The sequence below is a fragment of the Myxocyprinus asiaticus genome, chromosome 41, assembly GCF_019703515.2.
Source record: "Myxocyprinus asiaticus isolate MX2 ecotype Aquarium Trade chromosome 41, UBuf_Myxa_2, whole genome shotgun sequence".
Classification (NCBI taxonomy): Eukaryota; Metazoa; Chordata; class Actinopteri; order Cypriniformes; family Catostomidae; genus Myxocyprinus; species Myxocyprinus asiaticus.
This window is the reverse complement of record NC_059384.1, coordinates 26,466,176-26,479,360: the sequence shown is the minus strand read 5'-3', so window position 1 is coordinate 26,479,360 and position 13,185 is coordinate 26,466,176. Positions and strand designations below refer to the sequence as shown.

The 13,185-nt window shown below is 36.2% G+C and overlaps 2 protein-coding genes across 2 annotated transcripts in view; both read right to left on the bottom strand.

Moving 5' to 3' along the window:
• LOC127431511 (F-box/LRR-repeat protein 7-like) overlaps positions 1 to 2,926 on the bottom strand; it is a 70,037-nt gene extending 67,111 nt beyond the window's left edge. Inside the window, exons 1-2 of the mRNA XM_051681951.1 lie at positions 2,795 to 2,926; positions 2,455 to 2,639 (exon numbers count right to left, since the gene is read on the bottom strand). The gene's annotated coding sequence lies outside the window, so the exon portion shown is untranslated. The remainder of the gene's footprint in view (positions 1 to 2,454; positions 2,640 to 2,794) is intronic.
• A 4,237-nt stretch (positions 2,927 to 7,163) lies between these two features.
• On the bottom strand, positions 7,164 to 13,148 carry zgc:111976 (uncharacterized protein LOC553663 homolog). The gene is made up of 17 exons (XM_051681956.1): positions 13,056 to 13,148; positions 11,556 to 11,631; positions 11,416 to 11,470; positions 10,909 to 11,041; positions 10,803 to 10,831; positions 10,629 to 10,700; positions 10,482 to 10,556; positions 10,294 to 10,370; positions 10,144 to 10,209; positions 9,846 to 9,957; positions 9,329 to 9,453; positions 9,030 to 9,148; positions 8,557 to 8,755; positions 8,332 to 8,433; positions 7,782 to 7,884; positions 7,402 to 7,533; positions 7,164 to 7,272 (listed from the first exon to the last, which is right to left on the bottom strand). Exons 1-17 carry the CDS (start codon positions 13,143 to 13,145, stop codon positions 7,164 to 7,166), a joined length of 1,674 nt encoding a protein of 557 aa, XP_051537916.1. The 5' UTR covers positions 13,146 to 13,148.
• Between the last annotated feature and the right edge of the window lie 37 nt (positions 13,149 to 13,185).

Sequence of the window (13,185 nt, the reverse complement as noted above, 5' to 3'; positions counted from 1 at the left end):
AAAGTGACCAGTGAGTGAGTGTATATATATATTGTATATATTTATTTTAAATAATGTTTACATTTGTATAGTGTGAAAAAAGTGGACAAAATTGATTTGCCAAATCTCAGGGTTTAGCAATGATAAACAGGATGACCTAATATGGAACGGGAATATGGTCCATTTAACATTGGGCTGCTATGCAGATGCATCTCTGAACACCTTATAAAAGCTGCAAATAGCAAATAATCAACTAAGCCTCTTTTATTTAAATGAATGAATTAAATAATGGTGGCATTACACAGTATATCTCAGAATTCTATGTTAAATTATAAATGAGGTCAATAGTAGTTTTTGATCAGCATGGCAGCAGAACAGGTTTCCCACAAATTGACTCCTGATCTATGAACCAAACTAGTCTGCATCCTTACTATCCATTCTATTGTTAGTGAGAAACTTCCTGAGGATAAAGCTATTAGGGACTCTTAGCGGAAACTTTTTACTCTGAACAAAATAGCAATCATACACAAGGGTATTTTTGTCGAAGGATTACTTCCTTGAAACTTCCATCAGTTAGTTAAGGCCAATTGACCTTCATGTTGTAGTGAACAAATTTCCTTATTGTTTGAAAGTGCTGACATTGTGATTATTTGTGCTAGTGACCCTGGGTCAACATCTATCATTTTATCAAATTCTGACAAAAGCCTCCTCATAATTTTTCACAAGTTCTTAATCTGACAAAACTTTGTTCTTGTAAAAGTGACCAGGAATATAAACGTGTCCAAAATGCCCAAACCTTATTTTCTAAACTTCTTTTATAAACCTCAATGACTCCTGTTTGTTGTATATTAAATGACTATTTTCCATTAATTAAATAGAAGCCTATGCAGAGTCTAATGTCAAATTTCAGAAAAGTTTTTTTCTTTTTCTTTTCTCTTTGGATTGGTTTGTTTGGCTTGCATGGTACCATTCAGTGGTGTGTTGGCTGTCTGGACCAGGGGTGTAAAAAGTACTCAGAAATTATGCTTAAGTGAAAGTATGGATACTGAGTGAAAATTTCACACAATTAAAAGTCCAAGTATCTAGCCAAAAACATAATTGAGTGAAAGTAAATTTATTCACATTAAATTGTACTTAAGTATTAAAAATTTAAAAAAGTAACTTTTTTCCTAGCTAGAATGAAATCAAGAGAAGAGATTGTGTAAGAGAGGATGTTGTTAAGTTCGATTGGTTTGTTAAGTCGCCTTGTTACTGTCTCCGACGACCGTCATATTTCTCCCCCAGTGACATTCACAACCTGGTCATAGAAACGTTATAATAACACATTTTTTGCTAAATGATTTTTATGTGGCCTGTTGTACGTAACACGGCAATTTCCTGGTTGAATGAACACTAGAGGCACTAAAACAACAAATACTTTGATCCCTTTTCACTCAAATCACGAGTAAAACGGCAGATTATCAGTTCATAAACCCTTCTTGCTCTGTTTCTCACACAATATTATCTTGTGACAAATAAACATAGCGCACGACTCATTTTAACATTTGCATTATACAAGCAGCTACATTTAGAAGCTTGTTCAATTGTGATCAAATTGTGCGGTAGCTCAACTGATAGAGCATTGCACTTATGATGTAAATGACTGGGGTACTGAAGAGCATGCAAGCTGACACGTGAGCCCAAAGTGTTATAGAAGCACCACAAAATGAAGTGAATTTTATTTTTCATCTCACTTTTGCTTTTTCTGACACTAGGTTTAGGACACAGTTAGGTTCAGGTTTAGGTTTAAGGTTTATAGGGAGGTAGGTTTTGTTGATTTAAATCTCGATAGAGCATTAACATTAAAAATGTTCGGGAGAACATTTCCCTCACTTTTAGCACCACATAGTTGACATTCCACTTCGGAACTACCCGAGAAGTGTAATGAACCACATAATTTGTTTTCACAGTCATGCAATGTTTGTTGTATGGGAGAAGGTACTCACGAATTGTGATGTCAGAGCACCTAGCCCCTTGAGACATAGAGAAAGATAAAATAAATAAATAAAAAATGCTTTGAAGAAAGTTAGTAATGTTGTTGGTTTGTGAATTGTTTTCTGAGGGCTACCAAACTTTGCTGTTGAGCAGATGGATGAATTCAATAAAATTCGTAATTAATATTTACTCTGATTATTTTTATTATCATTATTATAATCATTATCATTGCTGGTTTTATAGTTATTATTATGATTAATAGTTGTCTAACAACAACATTGATAATTCAGCAGATAGGGAGTAGAAATTCATAGATATGATTTAAATATGAAGGCAAGTGTAGAACAACAGGTACACATTTAATTACAAAAGACTTTTGTTTTTATATTGTATATTTGCAATGTGAATGATCATTTTTGACTTGATAACTGTCCAATCTGTTGAAGTAGCAAAAAAAAACAAAAAAAAAACAAAAGCTAATAGTTTTGAATAATTACTCACATTCAATCGGGTGGTCACACCGAAGCTCAAATCAAATCCGAAATGATGCATCTGCAGATGGTTGAAACTCCACACACCCGCAGTGCGACACTCCATTTAAAAAGACTGGCCTCTAGTCTATTATCTGTCATTTGTCAGATGCAGTGAAAAGGCGGCTTCAGTCCAGTAAGATGAAAGAAAATGATCTGCAAAAATGTAATAAGTACTTTTCAAGTTGAAATAAAATTATGAGTAAAAAGTAAAAATTTTTCTTTGGAAATGTAATTAAGTAAAAGTACAAATATTCAGTTTTAACTGCACTCAAGTAAAGTACAAATCTCCAAAATAAATAAATACTTACAGTAAGTATAATACTTTAGTATTTTTATTTAATTACTTTACACCCCTGGTCTGGACTGGGGTCAAATGCCAAGCCCCAGAAATACTTTACAGCAAAATACTCCACTTCGGCAGTATGCAACCCCAAAACGCTATCTACTTCCTGTCTTAGGGCTCTAGTGACGCAGTCTGGCACACACAGATACACAGCAAATTCACCATTGTTAAAATTCCAGTGTTAAGGCATTTCAGAGGTAAGTGTTGAGATTCTAGTGTTAGATTTTATGAGATTAACATTATATTGTTCACTGAACTTAATTAAATTGAGGAAACCTTTTCCATGCAATTAAATGAATTTTTTCCAACAAAAAAAATTATTGGTTTGAACTGACTTGTTCTAGTTGTACAAACTCAAATTTATTTTGTAAGACCAACTAGATAAGATCTAATTAATTGCCTTAAGTTGAATTCATTTTATTAACCATAAGTATGTGCCAGGTGAGCAAATGTAACAGCAGCGAAACTATTATACGGTCAGTTTGTTAGCAAATGCATATAGAGCTAAACAGCATTCAAATCAAACATCACTTAAAGTGTAAGTCCATCCTCAACCTAAGAACAAGCGCCAATCTTCACCACAGTGGTAACCCAAAAACTCCAGCCTAACAACCATTCCTTATAATGCCAATACAACACAATATTAAACATGAACAAATCTCCTCCTATTATAATCTTACTCAAAAATGCATAAAATAACACTTAAATTCAACATTTGTTCACCCCATCCAGTCATCTGCAAAGCATGCTGGGAAATGGAAATCCCCTGCCCAGTTTCATCAATGTACAAAAATTATTCATGTAGTCCTAACTCTAAATTGATTAAATAAACTTCATTTTTATACATTTAATTGGATAGAACGTAATGAAATCAAGTTTAGACCAAATTTTCTAGAATTGTGTTGCTGTAGTTCATTTTACTTAAGTAAACTGAACAACCTGCAAAAATCCTTTTTTTGATTGTGGGTGTCAAATCACAGAGTTACAGGTATCCAACACCTGCCAGTGTTATTTTCAATATCTGGGCATTTGGGCAGTGATGCGTGGCTGAGGAATTTTCCAGATGCCATTTTCCCCTCTTTGCAGAGAGCAGCTACTGGTGAGTGGAGCTACTTAAAAGTTTTTATCTTATATACAGTACATTTTATATCGAAATGTGTTATTCTTTGCATGTTAGTTTAATTATTTCAGATACAGCAACAAATTTACAATAAACGGATTATTCATCGACATCATCGTTGGCTACCTAGAAGGCCTGAACTATCCGAAGATGTCCTTGACCATTACTTTCGGTCATAAAATAGTAGTGTTTTAAAGAGATCTTTAGTGTCTGTGGGTATTTTATTTAGCTGTTTTTCTCATTAAGTAGTTATGTATGGTGTACGGGCATGTTACGCCAACTTTTTTTCCCCCACGGGTGCCTTAAAAAAGTGGGAATTCTGCATAGTTTGCACCACATATCTGTCTCAGTTTAGGCAAATTTGAGTGCACTGTAAGCAGCCACACATTCTTAGAATCAGGTAACACTAGTATTTATTATTTAATGTTGCCAACTGTCCAGTATTATCCAGCAAGTCTCGTATTTCAGCCGAAATGAGTGCCCTTTGTTCCTTGCCTACACCAGACACGAGCATTGTGTCAAAAGCAGATAGATCCCAGTATAATCAATGAAGCTGTGAGAGTAAATGGATGCCACTCTCCTTTTTGCGCTGCACACACTGTCGATACTCCTCCCAACAAGACAATTAAACGGTTTAGAGCATTCGCTTCGACACGTTCAGTGTAGACAGCCTCATGCCGTTGCATCACATCAATGGACAAGCGCGCCAGGTGTAGCTAGACAGTGTGTTAAAGCGGCATCAAAAGCCATTTCCTAACACACATGCAATCCTGTGGAATGCTGAAATGTTGAAGGGAGACCCCCTCACCGGCAACCGTTGGCAAACCTTATTATTTGTGTTATTAATTAAGTTGCATATATTTAACAGCTGCTGACTGTGACCATGATTATGGTATTGTGTTCATCTTAAAAATGGAATTTAGAAACCAATTAATTAGAGATTTGTTTTTATTTTTAGCCTTTAGGATGAAACAAGGATTTCTCTGTGAGAAACAGATCAATATTTAAGTAATGTTTTACTATAAATTCTCCTCCTGCCCAGTAGGTGGCGATATGCGCAGTGAATGCAAATAGCTAAAACAAAAGAAGAATGTGAAAGTGAAAGTGGAGATTTACAGTAAAAAATAATTTTACATTGATCTGTTTCTCACCCAGACCTATCATATCGCTTCTGAAGACATAGATTTAACCACAGGAGTTGTATGGATTACATTTATGCTGCCTTTATGTGCATTTTGGAGCTTTACTGTAAAATTCACTTGTCATGTAGAAGTTCTTGAAATACTGGCTTTAAGCTTAAGCATAAAGCATTTTTAAGAAAGTTACATTTTTGGAAAGTTTCATAAATGTAATCAATTATTCACCAAGGTATTTGATTCACAAAGAATACATGTAAGCATTCATTAAATAATTGACCAGATATCCATGGCAATGTTTGTAATTTGAATCCACTTAAAGGTGAATTGCAATAAAATGTTTTTTATTTTTCCAACTTTACAGATACTCAAGCATTCAGCCTCCTTTTTGCACCAGAAACAGCTGCCAAACTGCTTAAAAAGTGGCAGACTTTCTAATAATAATAAAAATCTTCAGACAAGCAGTGACTTCTCTTACGAGTGCTTAAACATTTGCCAGAAACCAATACATTGCTGAATCCTTGGATGAGTGTCCTGGTACAATAATGACCAAATTTACATTTGTTTAGTGAGTTAAAACATGCTCAATATCACATTACTTAAAAAGTTTTGTTTTTCACAGCTTGATTACAATACTTCCTGAAATATAAAAAAAATAACACTGAGTTACAACTCTATAAGATAAGGTAACTCATTGTATGGGATTTAGTTTTTTCCTTTGTACTGCAGGAGCCTAGAGGAACACTTTGAGAATCAGGGACATCAGCAACCATACCTTCTTCAGGGACCAGCAAGCAGACAATCAACAGTTTTTATGTTGTGATGGACAAGAAACTGTTGAATATCATTGCTGGCACTGATTTTAAGAAGATGCCAGTGTTTGGTAAGACTGTTTGCCTATTTACATACAAAACAAGATTAACTTTGTTTCACAAAGGGAGACTACATTTGTAGAGCACTTTCATCCTGAATAACAAGAGCTCAACTTTTAAATTCAGCCTGGTCCATTGCGGTACTATAAGCCCTTTGAAATTAAGTTGTGTGGAACAAATTCACTTTTCTATGTTGTACCAGAAATTTGCTTTGGATGAGTGTGTTACTTGTTACCTCATACAGTCATATACGGTGCGTTTTGAATGCCCTGTAAAAATTGTACAGCGTGTAGAAAAAACAAATGTATTTTTTTCTTTCAGGTTTTGTATTATGGAGTGGCTTGTGGAGTTAGGATGGGTGTTGTGAGCAAAGTTTAACTATTACATGGACTACCTACCATACTATAATGTATAATCAACACTATTTGAGTGTAAATTTAAAATTGAGCACAAACTACTACTATTCAGTGCTACTTTAACTCTGGTTCGGTGTTCAATTAGAAGCTCTTATCAACTCCAATTCAGTGTCCTTATACTCCATACTGGTGTTAAAATGTTACATTAAGAGTTTGTCATTTAACACGGTTGCAGTGTTCAAAACGTCAACACTTTAGAAAGTGTTAATTTAACACTTTTTCGGTGGTTTCCATATAAACACTGGGAAAGTGTTGATTTTAACTCAGTTTCAAATTTGAAATTTCTCATTTCACATTTGCAGTACATGTAGAGATATACTAAAACAGAAAGAACTTTGAGACCGCTGCATAAAATGTGGTTTTCAATTACTTAACTGTTAAACCAGAGATCTGAAGAGAACTTAATTCTTATTATGGAGTCATTTAAAAAAAAAAAAAAAAAAATTTTTTTTTTTTTTAAATAGCCGTTTAAAGTGCAGCACATAAAAAGTCAGGTATTATAAATTAAAAAAATTCAAGGTTTCTTCATAATTCATACATCTTTTCTCCTTTTGTAAAGGTTTTCACACTTAAGTCCCCTTTAGAAGACCCCAATGTCACCAAACGTAAAGCGTAAAATCAGGTTAAACCTTTGAGAGTCTGTGTGTAGATATACATTGACGGGAAAATACAAACCAGGGTTAAACCTGCATACTACATAACTTTTAGCATGATCTCTTTATTTAAGACTGTTCTAAAAGTGGATAAGAATTTGCTTAAAATATACTCTGTAGTAAAATCAGCCCTTGCTCTATAGAATCTCTGCAGGATGACCACTGGTCACCCAGTGTGAATAGACACTCAGAGAAGCACAGTAAGAAGGGTTAGCAATAGCATCTGTATTAGCATTATCAGCCACTGGGGCATTAGCACCAGACATATCATAGTAGCCTGGAGTAGAGAGGAGACTCTCCTCCTTAACGGCCTCATGCGAGATTGAGGCAGACAGGTAAACGCTATTGATGATATTAGGAACAGATGCATCAGGATGGGGAGGAGTTGTTGAAGAGATGCCCTCCATTTCAGTAGTGGGCTCTTGGTCAGCTGCAGGCAAGGGAGGGGTCATCACACTGGCCACTTTCCTGCGTATGGCCCTCATTGTTATGGGAATGGACATACACCTGGAAAGAAAGAAAAAATGGTTTCCAGAGTACAGACAACAGTTTGGTATAGGATCAGGAAAATTCTTTACAGTGATTCTCCAGTTGAAAGTCTTTATCCAAGTCTAATCTGTGTTCTGGAAAACAGTCCATTTGTGTGTTAAATATAGAGTATGTTTTCCATCCATAACAGTCTATGCAAACAGACTGGTCACATTTGTTTTCATGAGCAACAAGTTATGGTGATAAAATAAAGCATTAGTAAGTACCGCATAAGGACTCTGGATATGTAGTCATCTAGTTTATGATCCATGAAATCAGGCATCAGAAGTCTGCAGCTCACCTGACGAGAATCTACAACCATCACCAGAACTAGAGAAGAGAGCAATACATGACATTAACACTGCAAATATTACCCATTTTTAACTAATATCACAAAGCAAATTGTTCGCATTGTTTAATGATTTTGGTCAGCATTAATACCAATTAACTTCACTAAATGAATACATCATAATATGCCTGACATTAATCAAATAAGCCTTATAAAATGGCTAGTTCTGGTCCTGGATGCTGATTAATCAATACAGTTTCTGTGCAGTTGACATGAAACAGCTGTACACCTGGCTACTGTGTATACCCCTGTACTGCACCTATGTCAGCAGCTAACTTCTAACAGAAAAATGGCACTTGAAAAGGAACATGTAGGTTCATTACAACTTAAGATCAATCAGTAGCATTTGTAGCATAATGTTATCACAAATTAATTGACTTGTCCCTCCTGCTTAATAAAATACAGATAGAATATGCAAAAGTCTTTACGGACAGCCAGGTGGTTGCCATCTGGAAGACTAAAGGTAACAGAAAGGCAGTGGTCTGATTCTGGAAGGATCTCGCATCTCAGGTCATACAATGAGCCAGCATCTATATTAAAAGTGAGAAGGCAATAACTCAATCTTAAATTACAGTAAATGCCAATGAGAAGGCCAAGAGAATGTTTTGCCAGTCTACTGACAGCTGAAGACATTGATAAGTCACATTAATAACCTATGTGGTGGTTGGGGTTACTGAGACAGCTCGCCAGTAGTACATTGATAGCAGACTGATGGCGAAGGATTTCCAGTAAAACAGGGACGTGGCCAGGATGAGAGAAGGGGACTGTGTGAATTAGGGCTCCTTTCCATGCCTCATGGTCCCATTCAGCCCCAGAAAGCACATAACTGTGGCACTCAGAGGCCGGCAGTGGCTTAGAAATGTGAAAGCAACCAACCAAGATAAAAAGGACAGAACAGACCAGTACAATCAATGAATGGTTGCTTCTGATGTACCAAAAGAAACACTGTGCTAGCAGCAAAGAATGACAAGTACAACCCAATACAAACAAATCTAGGCCAACAGCAGCCAGTAATGGACAAAACTTCAGTTCTGGATATCCCATAAGATCTCTGCAATATAAAAGCTATCACAGCTAACTTAGTTCTTTAGGTAGAAGATAATATCTTAAAAAGATGTAAACATACCACAATAAACTGAACCACCTCTGCCCAGGACATCTTTGAGTTCTTCAAGCTGGTGCTGGTCTTCATGAGAAGCTGAGGTAGAGGCTCCACCTGCAGGGGTGTTTTAGGTATAACACCATCTGGACAATATGTGTTTGTTAGGAGTCTGGTTACTAATATCAAATGCACTTGATGTTATCGCTTGGAAACGGTTTTATGGAATTGGAATAAAATCAAATGTTCTAAAAAATGTTTTCAGTTTGTATTACATTTTTTTTTTTAAATCTGTGTATTATGCCCAGTGGCTCTAATGTTGACACCTGTAATCTTGGCCATTTTCTCAATGAAGGATGAAAGCATGGGTAGTGGTGGCTGCAGTTTGAGGAGAAAGGTGGCAGGCAGTAATTCAGAGCATGATTCAGTGAGCGGCTGAAATACCGAAAACCTAAATGTGCACACACACACACAAAGGGAAAAAAAATACATATTTAAACTCAACTGATAGTGACATACAATACAGTCTTCCCTATGAAGCTAGACAGGGTAAAGAGACTTTCTCAAGGGCACAATGTCGACTAGAACTTCCCATTTTCTTTGTGGTCAGTAGTTGAACCTACATCCTTTGTGTTAGGGGCGCAAATCCCCCTGTTAAGATACAACAACTAGACTTGTGCTTTGGAACTCACAACTTCAAATTGGTGTGATCAAATATTTTATTAAATTGAGTGCATGATTTTTAATTCTTAACCCAAACATTGAAACACCATAATTAATGAAAACATCAATGACACAAAGCTCAAGAAACCAGCTGGTATAAAACACTCCACTGGTACACACCCAAATGAGTCGACCTGGGGCGGAGAAGGGATCAAGGATTCCATCTGCAGCCTGTGTGAGGTGTCACTGCTCCCCACTGTTACCAAGGCAACCTGGCCGTGACTAACCTCGCCTATATGGAATTGAATAGCCTTGCAAGCATAAGACTTCTGCACTAGTAAAGTCCAATGGTATCATAACATTATCATGTAGTTACGTAATCAAGGCAGAATGTCATTTGAGGCATAATACAAATTAATAAAAATGTTAAGAGTTTTTAGAATGGATCAGATGTAACTTTGAGACTGCTTTTTAATACCCGTGCTTGGCATCCCCATCAGAACATCTAATGGACTTATATAGTACTCGATTTTCATTGGTGTTCCTGTGAGGAGAAATAATGACTAGATATTTAAAATATAAATGTGCAAATTTAAAAAAAAAAAAAAAAGTGTTATCCTTTGCATACCCTCTTTGCCCGGCTGGACGTTCCCAATCCTGCCATTCAGAATGAGGTCAACATGAAGGTCACTTTGTCTCAAAGATCTATATTACAGGGAACGTATACGGCCATATGAACTCATTGCTTTATATGACCATACAGATAATCTCTTCATTCTGAAACAGGTGTAACTTCACTCTTTAGGCTGCCCACACCTTGGTAAATGCGATATCTTAAAAAGATCGCATTCCAGGTGCCGAAGGGAGGTGTAGATTTTAATCTTCACATCACTGCAAAAGAATACTCTTCATTAGAAGAATAATAATGATGGTTAATCCATAATCAAATAGACAAAGCAATACCTGTCTCCTGGTATATTGTAAAAAGAGGCAAGGTCCTCCAACTTCAGAGAGAAGACTTGAAATTTCTTCATCCTGTGTGGACCGAATAAACCTTTTATACAGGCCAAACCCTAAGCAACTTTAAAATAGTTTCAATGGTGTGAAAGTTGCTCCATAGAGAATAGAAGCTTCTACCTTAGCAAGTGAAGAAGTGATGTGCTTGACTATAAAACACATAAAAGATGCATGTTAACAGAGTTTACTGAATCTCTTTCACAAACTCATGAACTCTTGGTCTCACCACAGGAACTTCACCGTGATGGGCCACCCTCACGTCTTCCACTTGGCCCCCTGGCAACATCACCACCTCAATGTAAAACAGGTCTGCTGTCAGATAACACACAGTCTCTGTGGGGCTTAAGTGTGATCCCAATCTATAAAAAACAGAAAAAATATGGGCCATGATGCAGACATTGTTCTTTTTAAAAGTCAGTACCAAGGTCTGACCACATTTACATATGTATAAAAAAAAATTTTAATAATATATATATATATATATATATATATATATATATTTTATTTTATTTTTTTTAAATGTCTGTGAATAAGACCACGACAATAGGATCTGAAAGATTCAATTTAATACTGATCAGTGGTAAGACTATCTTTTCACCAAAGAAAAATGGTGACTCACTGTCATTGAACACTTTCTCCTGCATTCTACCCATGATGTTAACGCATACATTTTATTGATTTTTTTGTAATCTGAGAGCAATATCTGAGTGGTTGATGTGTGAAAAGTTCAAACCCTCTTTGTTTGGCAACCATTTCCAGTCTGGACACCATGGCTTTTAGGGAGGACACTACAGACAAAATATATAAACACAAAAGTTTAATTGTGGTAGGCTTGTAGAATTGTAGCGCACTGCGCTATGAAGGGTAACTTACCATTGAGTGCCTCGTTGATCTTCTGAAGACACTTTGTGATTGGCTCACAAACTCTGCTGTCTGCTTTTGTTTTGTCCTGTAAAATAAAAATCTTCACCTGCTTGTTTTCTGCTCGGAGAGAATACAGATTTGATAATTTTTCCATTTTGCTGAACAGGGACTAATTGTTTGCATATTTTTTTTGGCACGCTTCTATTCAGACCACAACAGTCTTGCTCAAGCTCCACATCTGGATTTGATTTGGAAGGTTATGCATGCACATGGTCAGCTCTATGTGACCTAGGTTAGTTTTGATGATTTGGCTGATGCGCAACAACTGGCCCAACCTGGACCTGTTCCATATGATGTCATCTGATTTGTAATGTGCACACACTGTAAGCATTATAAGCCATATAAGAAAGTCTAAACAAATAGTTCTCCAAAAATATTCACACTTTCATGTTGTTCCAAACTGTATTTTTATTTTTTTAAGCTGCTCTGTTCCAGTTAAGTGGATGGGGATTTCTACCACAATATACAAAAGACAGTAAGGAAAAAATGTTGCTCAATTCAAACAGTCGAACGCATCATGATTGGTCATGAGGTATGCAAGAACCAAATATGTTTGACAACATTGATGTCAAACCTGGTGCGATATTTTCTGAAGCACACAAACCCCAATGAGACTTGAGAGCTTTGGTGAAGAGGAAGATTATTAGTGAATAACTCAAAACTCATTTCTGTATATTTCTCACAAAAACCAAAATGTATGGCTTCAAAACATTACAGTTCACAAGTCATATGGACTACTTTTCTGGTACTTTTTGGAGCTTCAAAGTCACCATATGGTGCATTCAAGTCATGTCGGAATGATCATATTTACATGAGTTGAACGCACATGAATGCCACCACAAAGTTGTAATTACGAGTGAGAAACTTGACTTTACAAGTTGGGGGCGTGTCAGTTTAAGAATCATTACGGAAGCAAATTGTTATTGGTAATAATTCAGTTTTAGTTGAGGATTTTGACAGTGCAGTTTAGTTTATATGCATGTTTGTACTATTATGACAAATAACGATAAAATGACAGAAAATAGGAGATATTTAGCTGGCTAATGCGTGACAAGCTTTTGCAACAAAACTACGTTTCCCATCAATATGTGGCCACACAAGAATGATAAAAATAAGTAGATAAAACAAATTACACAACTAATGCATGCCTTTGCTCTTCATTTTGTTGCATTTGTGCTAATAAAAAAAAAAAAAAGCTTCCCGTCTTCGTAAGTACGAACTTCAGAGCACTTTTACTATGTGGACCGCCAGTTAAACAAAGTAGTAAGAACTTCCCAGGAGGACTTGAACGCACCAATACATTTCACTTTCGTTGTAAGGAAAAGAACAACATGAAATTCCATCAAATAGATATTTGTTTTCCACTGAAGTCAGGCTTGGGATGACACAAGGCTGAGTAAATACAGAATTTTAATTTTTTGGGGTATTCATTGACGATTGTTCTCTTACCATACATCTTCGCACCAGCTGAACGGTCTCATTCCAAGATTTATCAGCATATTTGGACTTTAGGTCAGACATGGAATATTTGGTCTTCATATTTACAGGACCTACAGAGGTGGGGAACAAACAGCTGCGA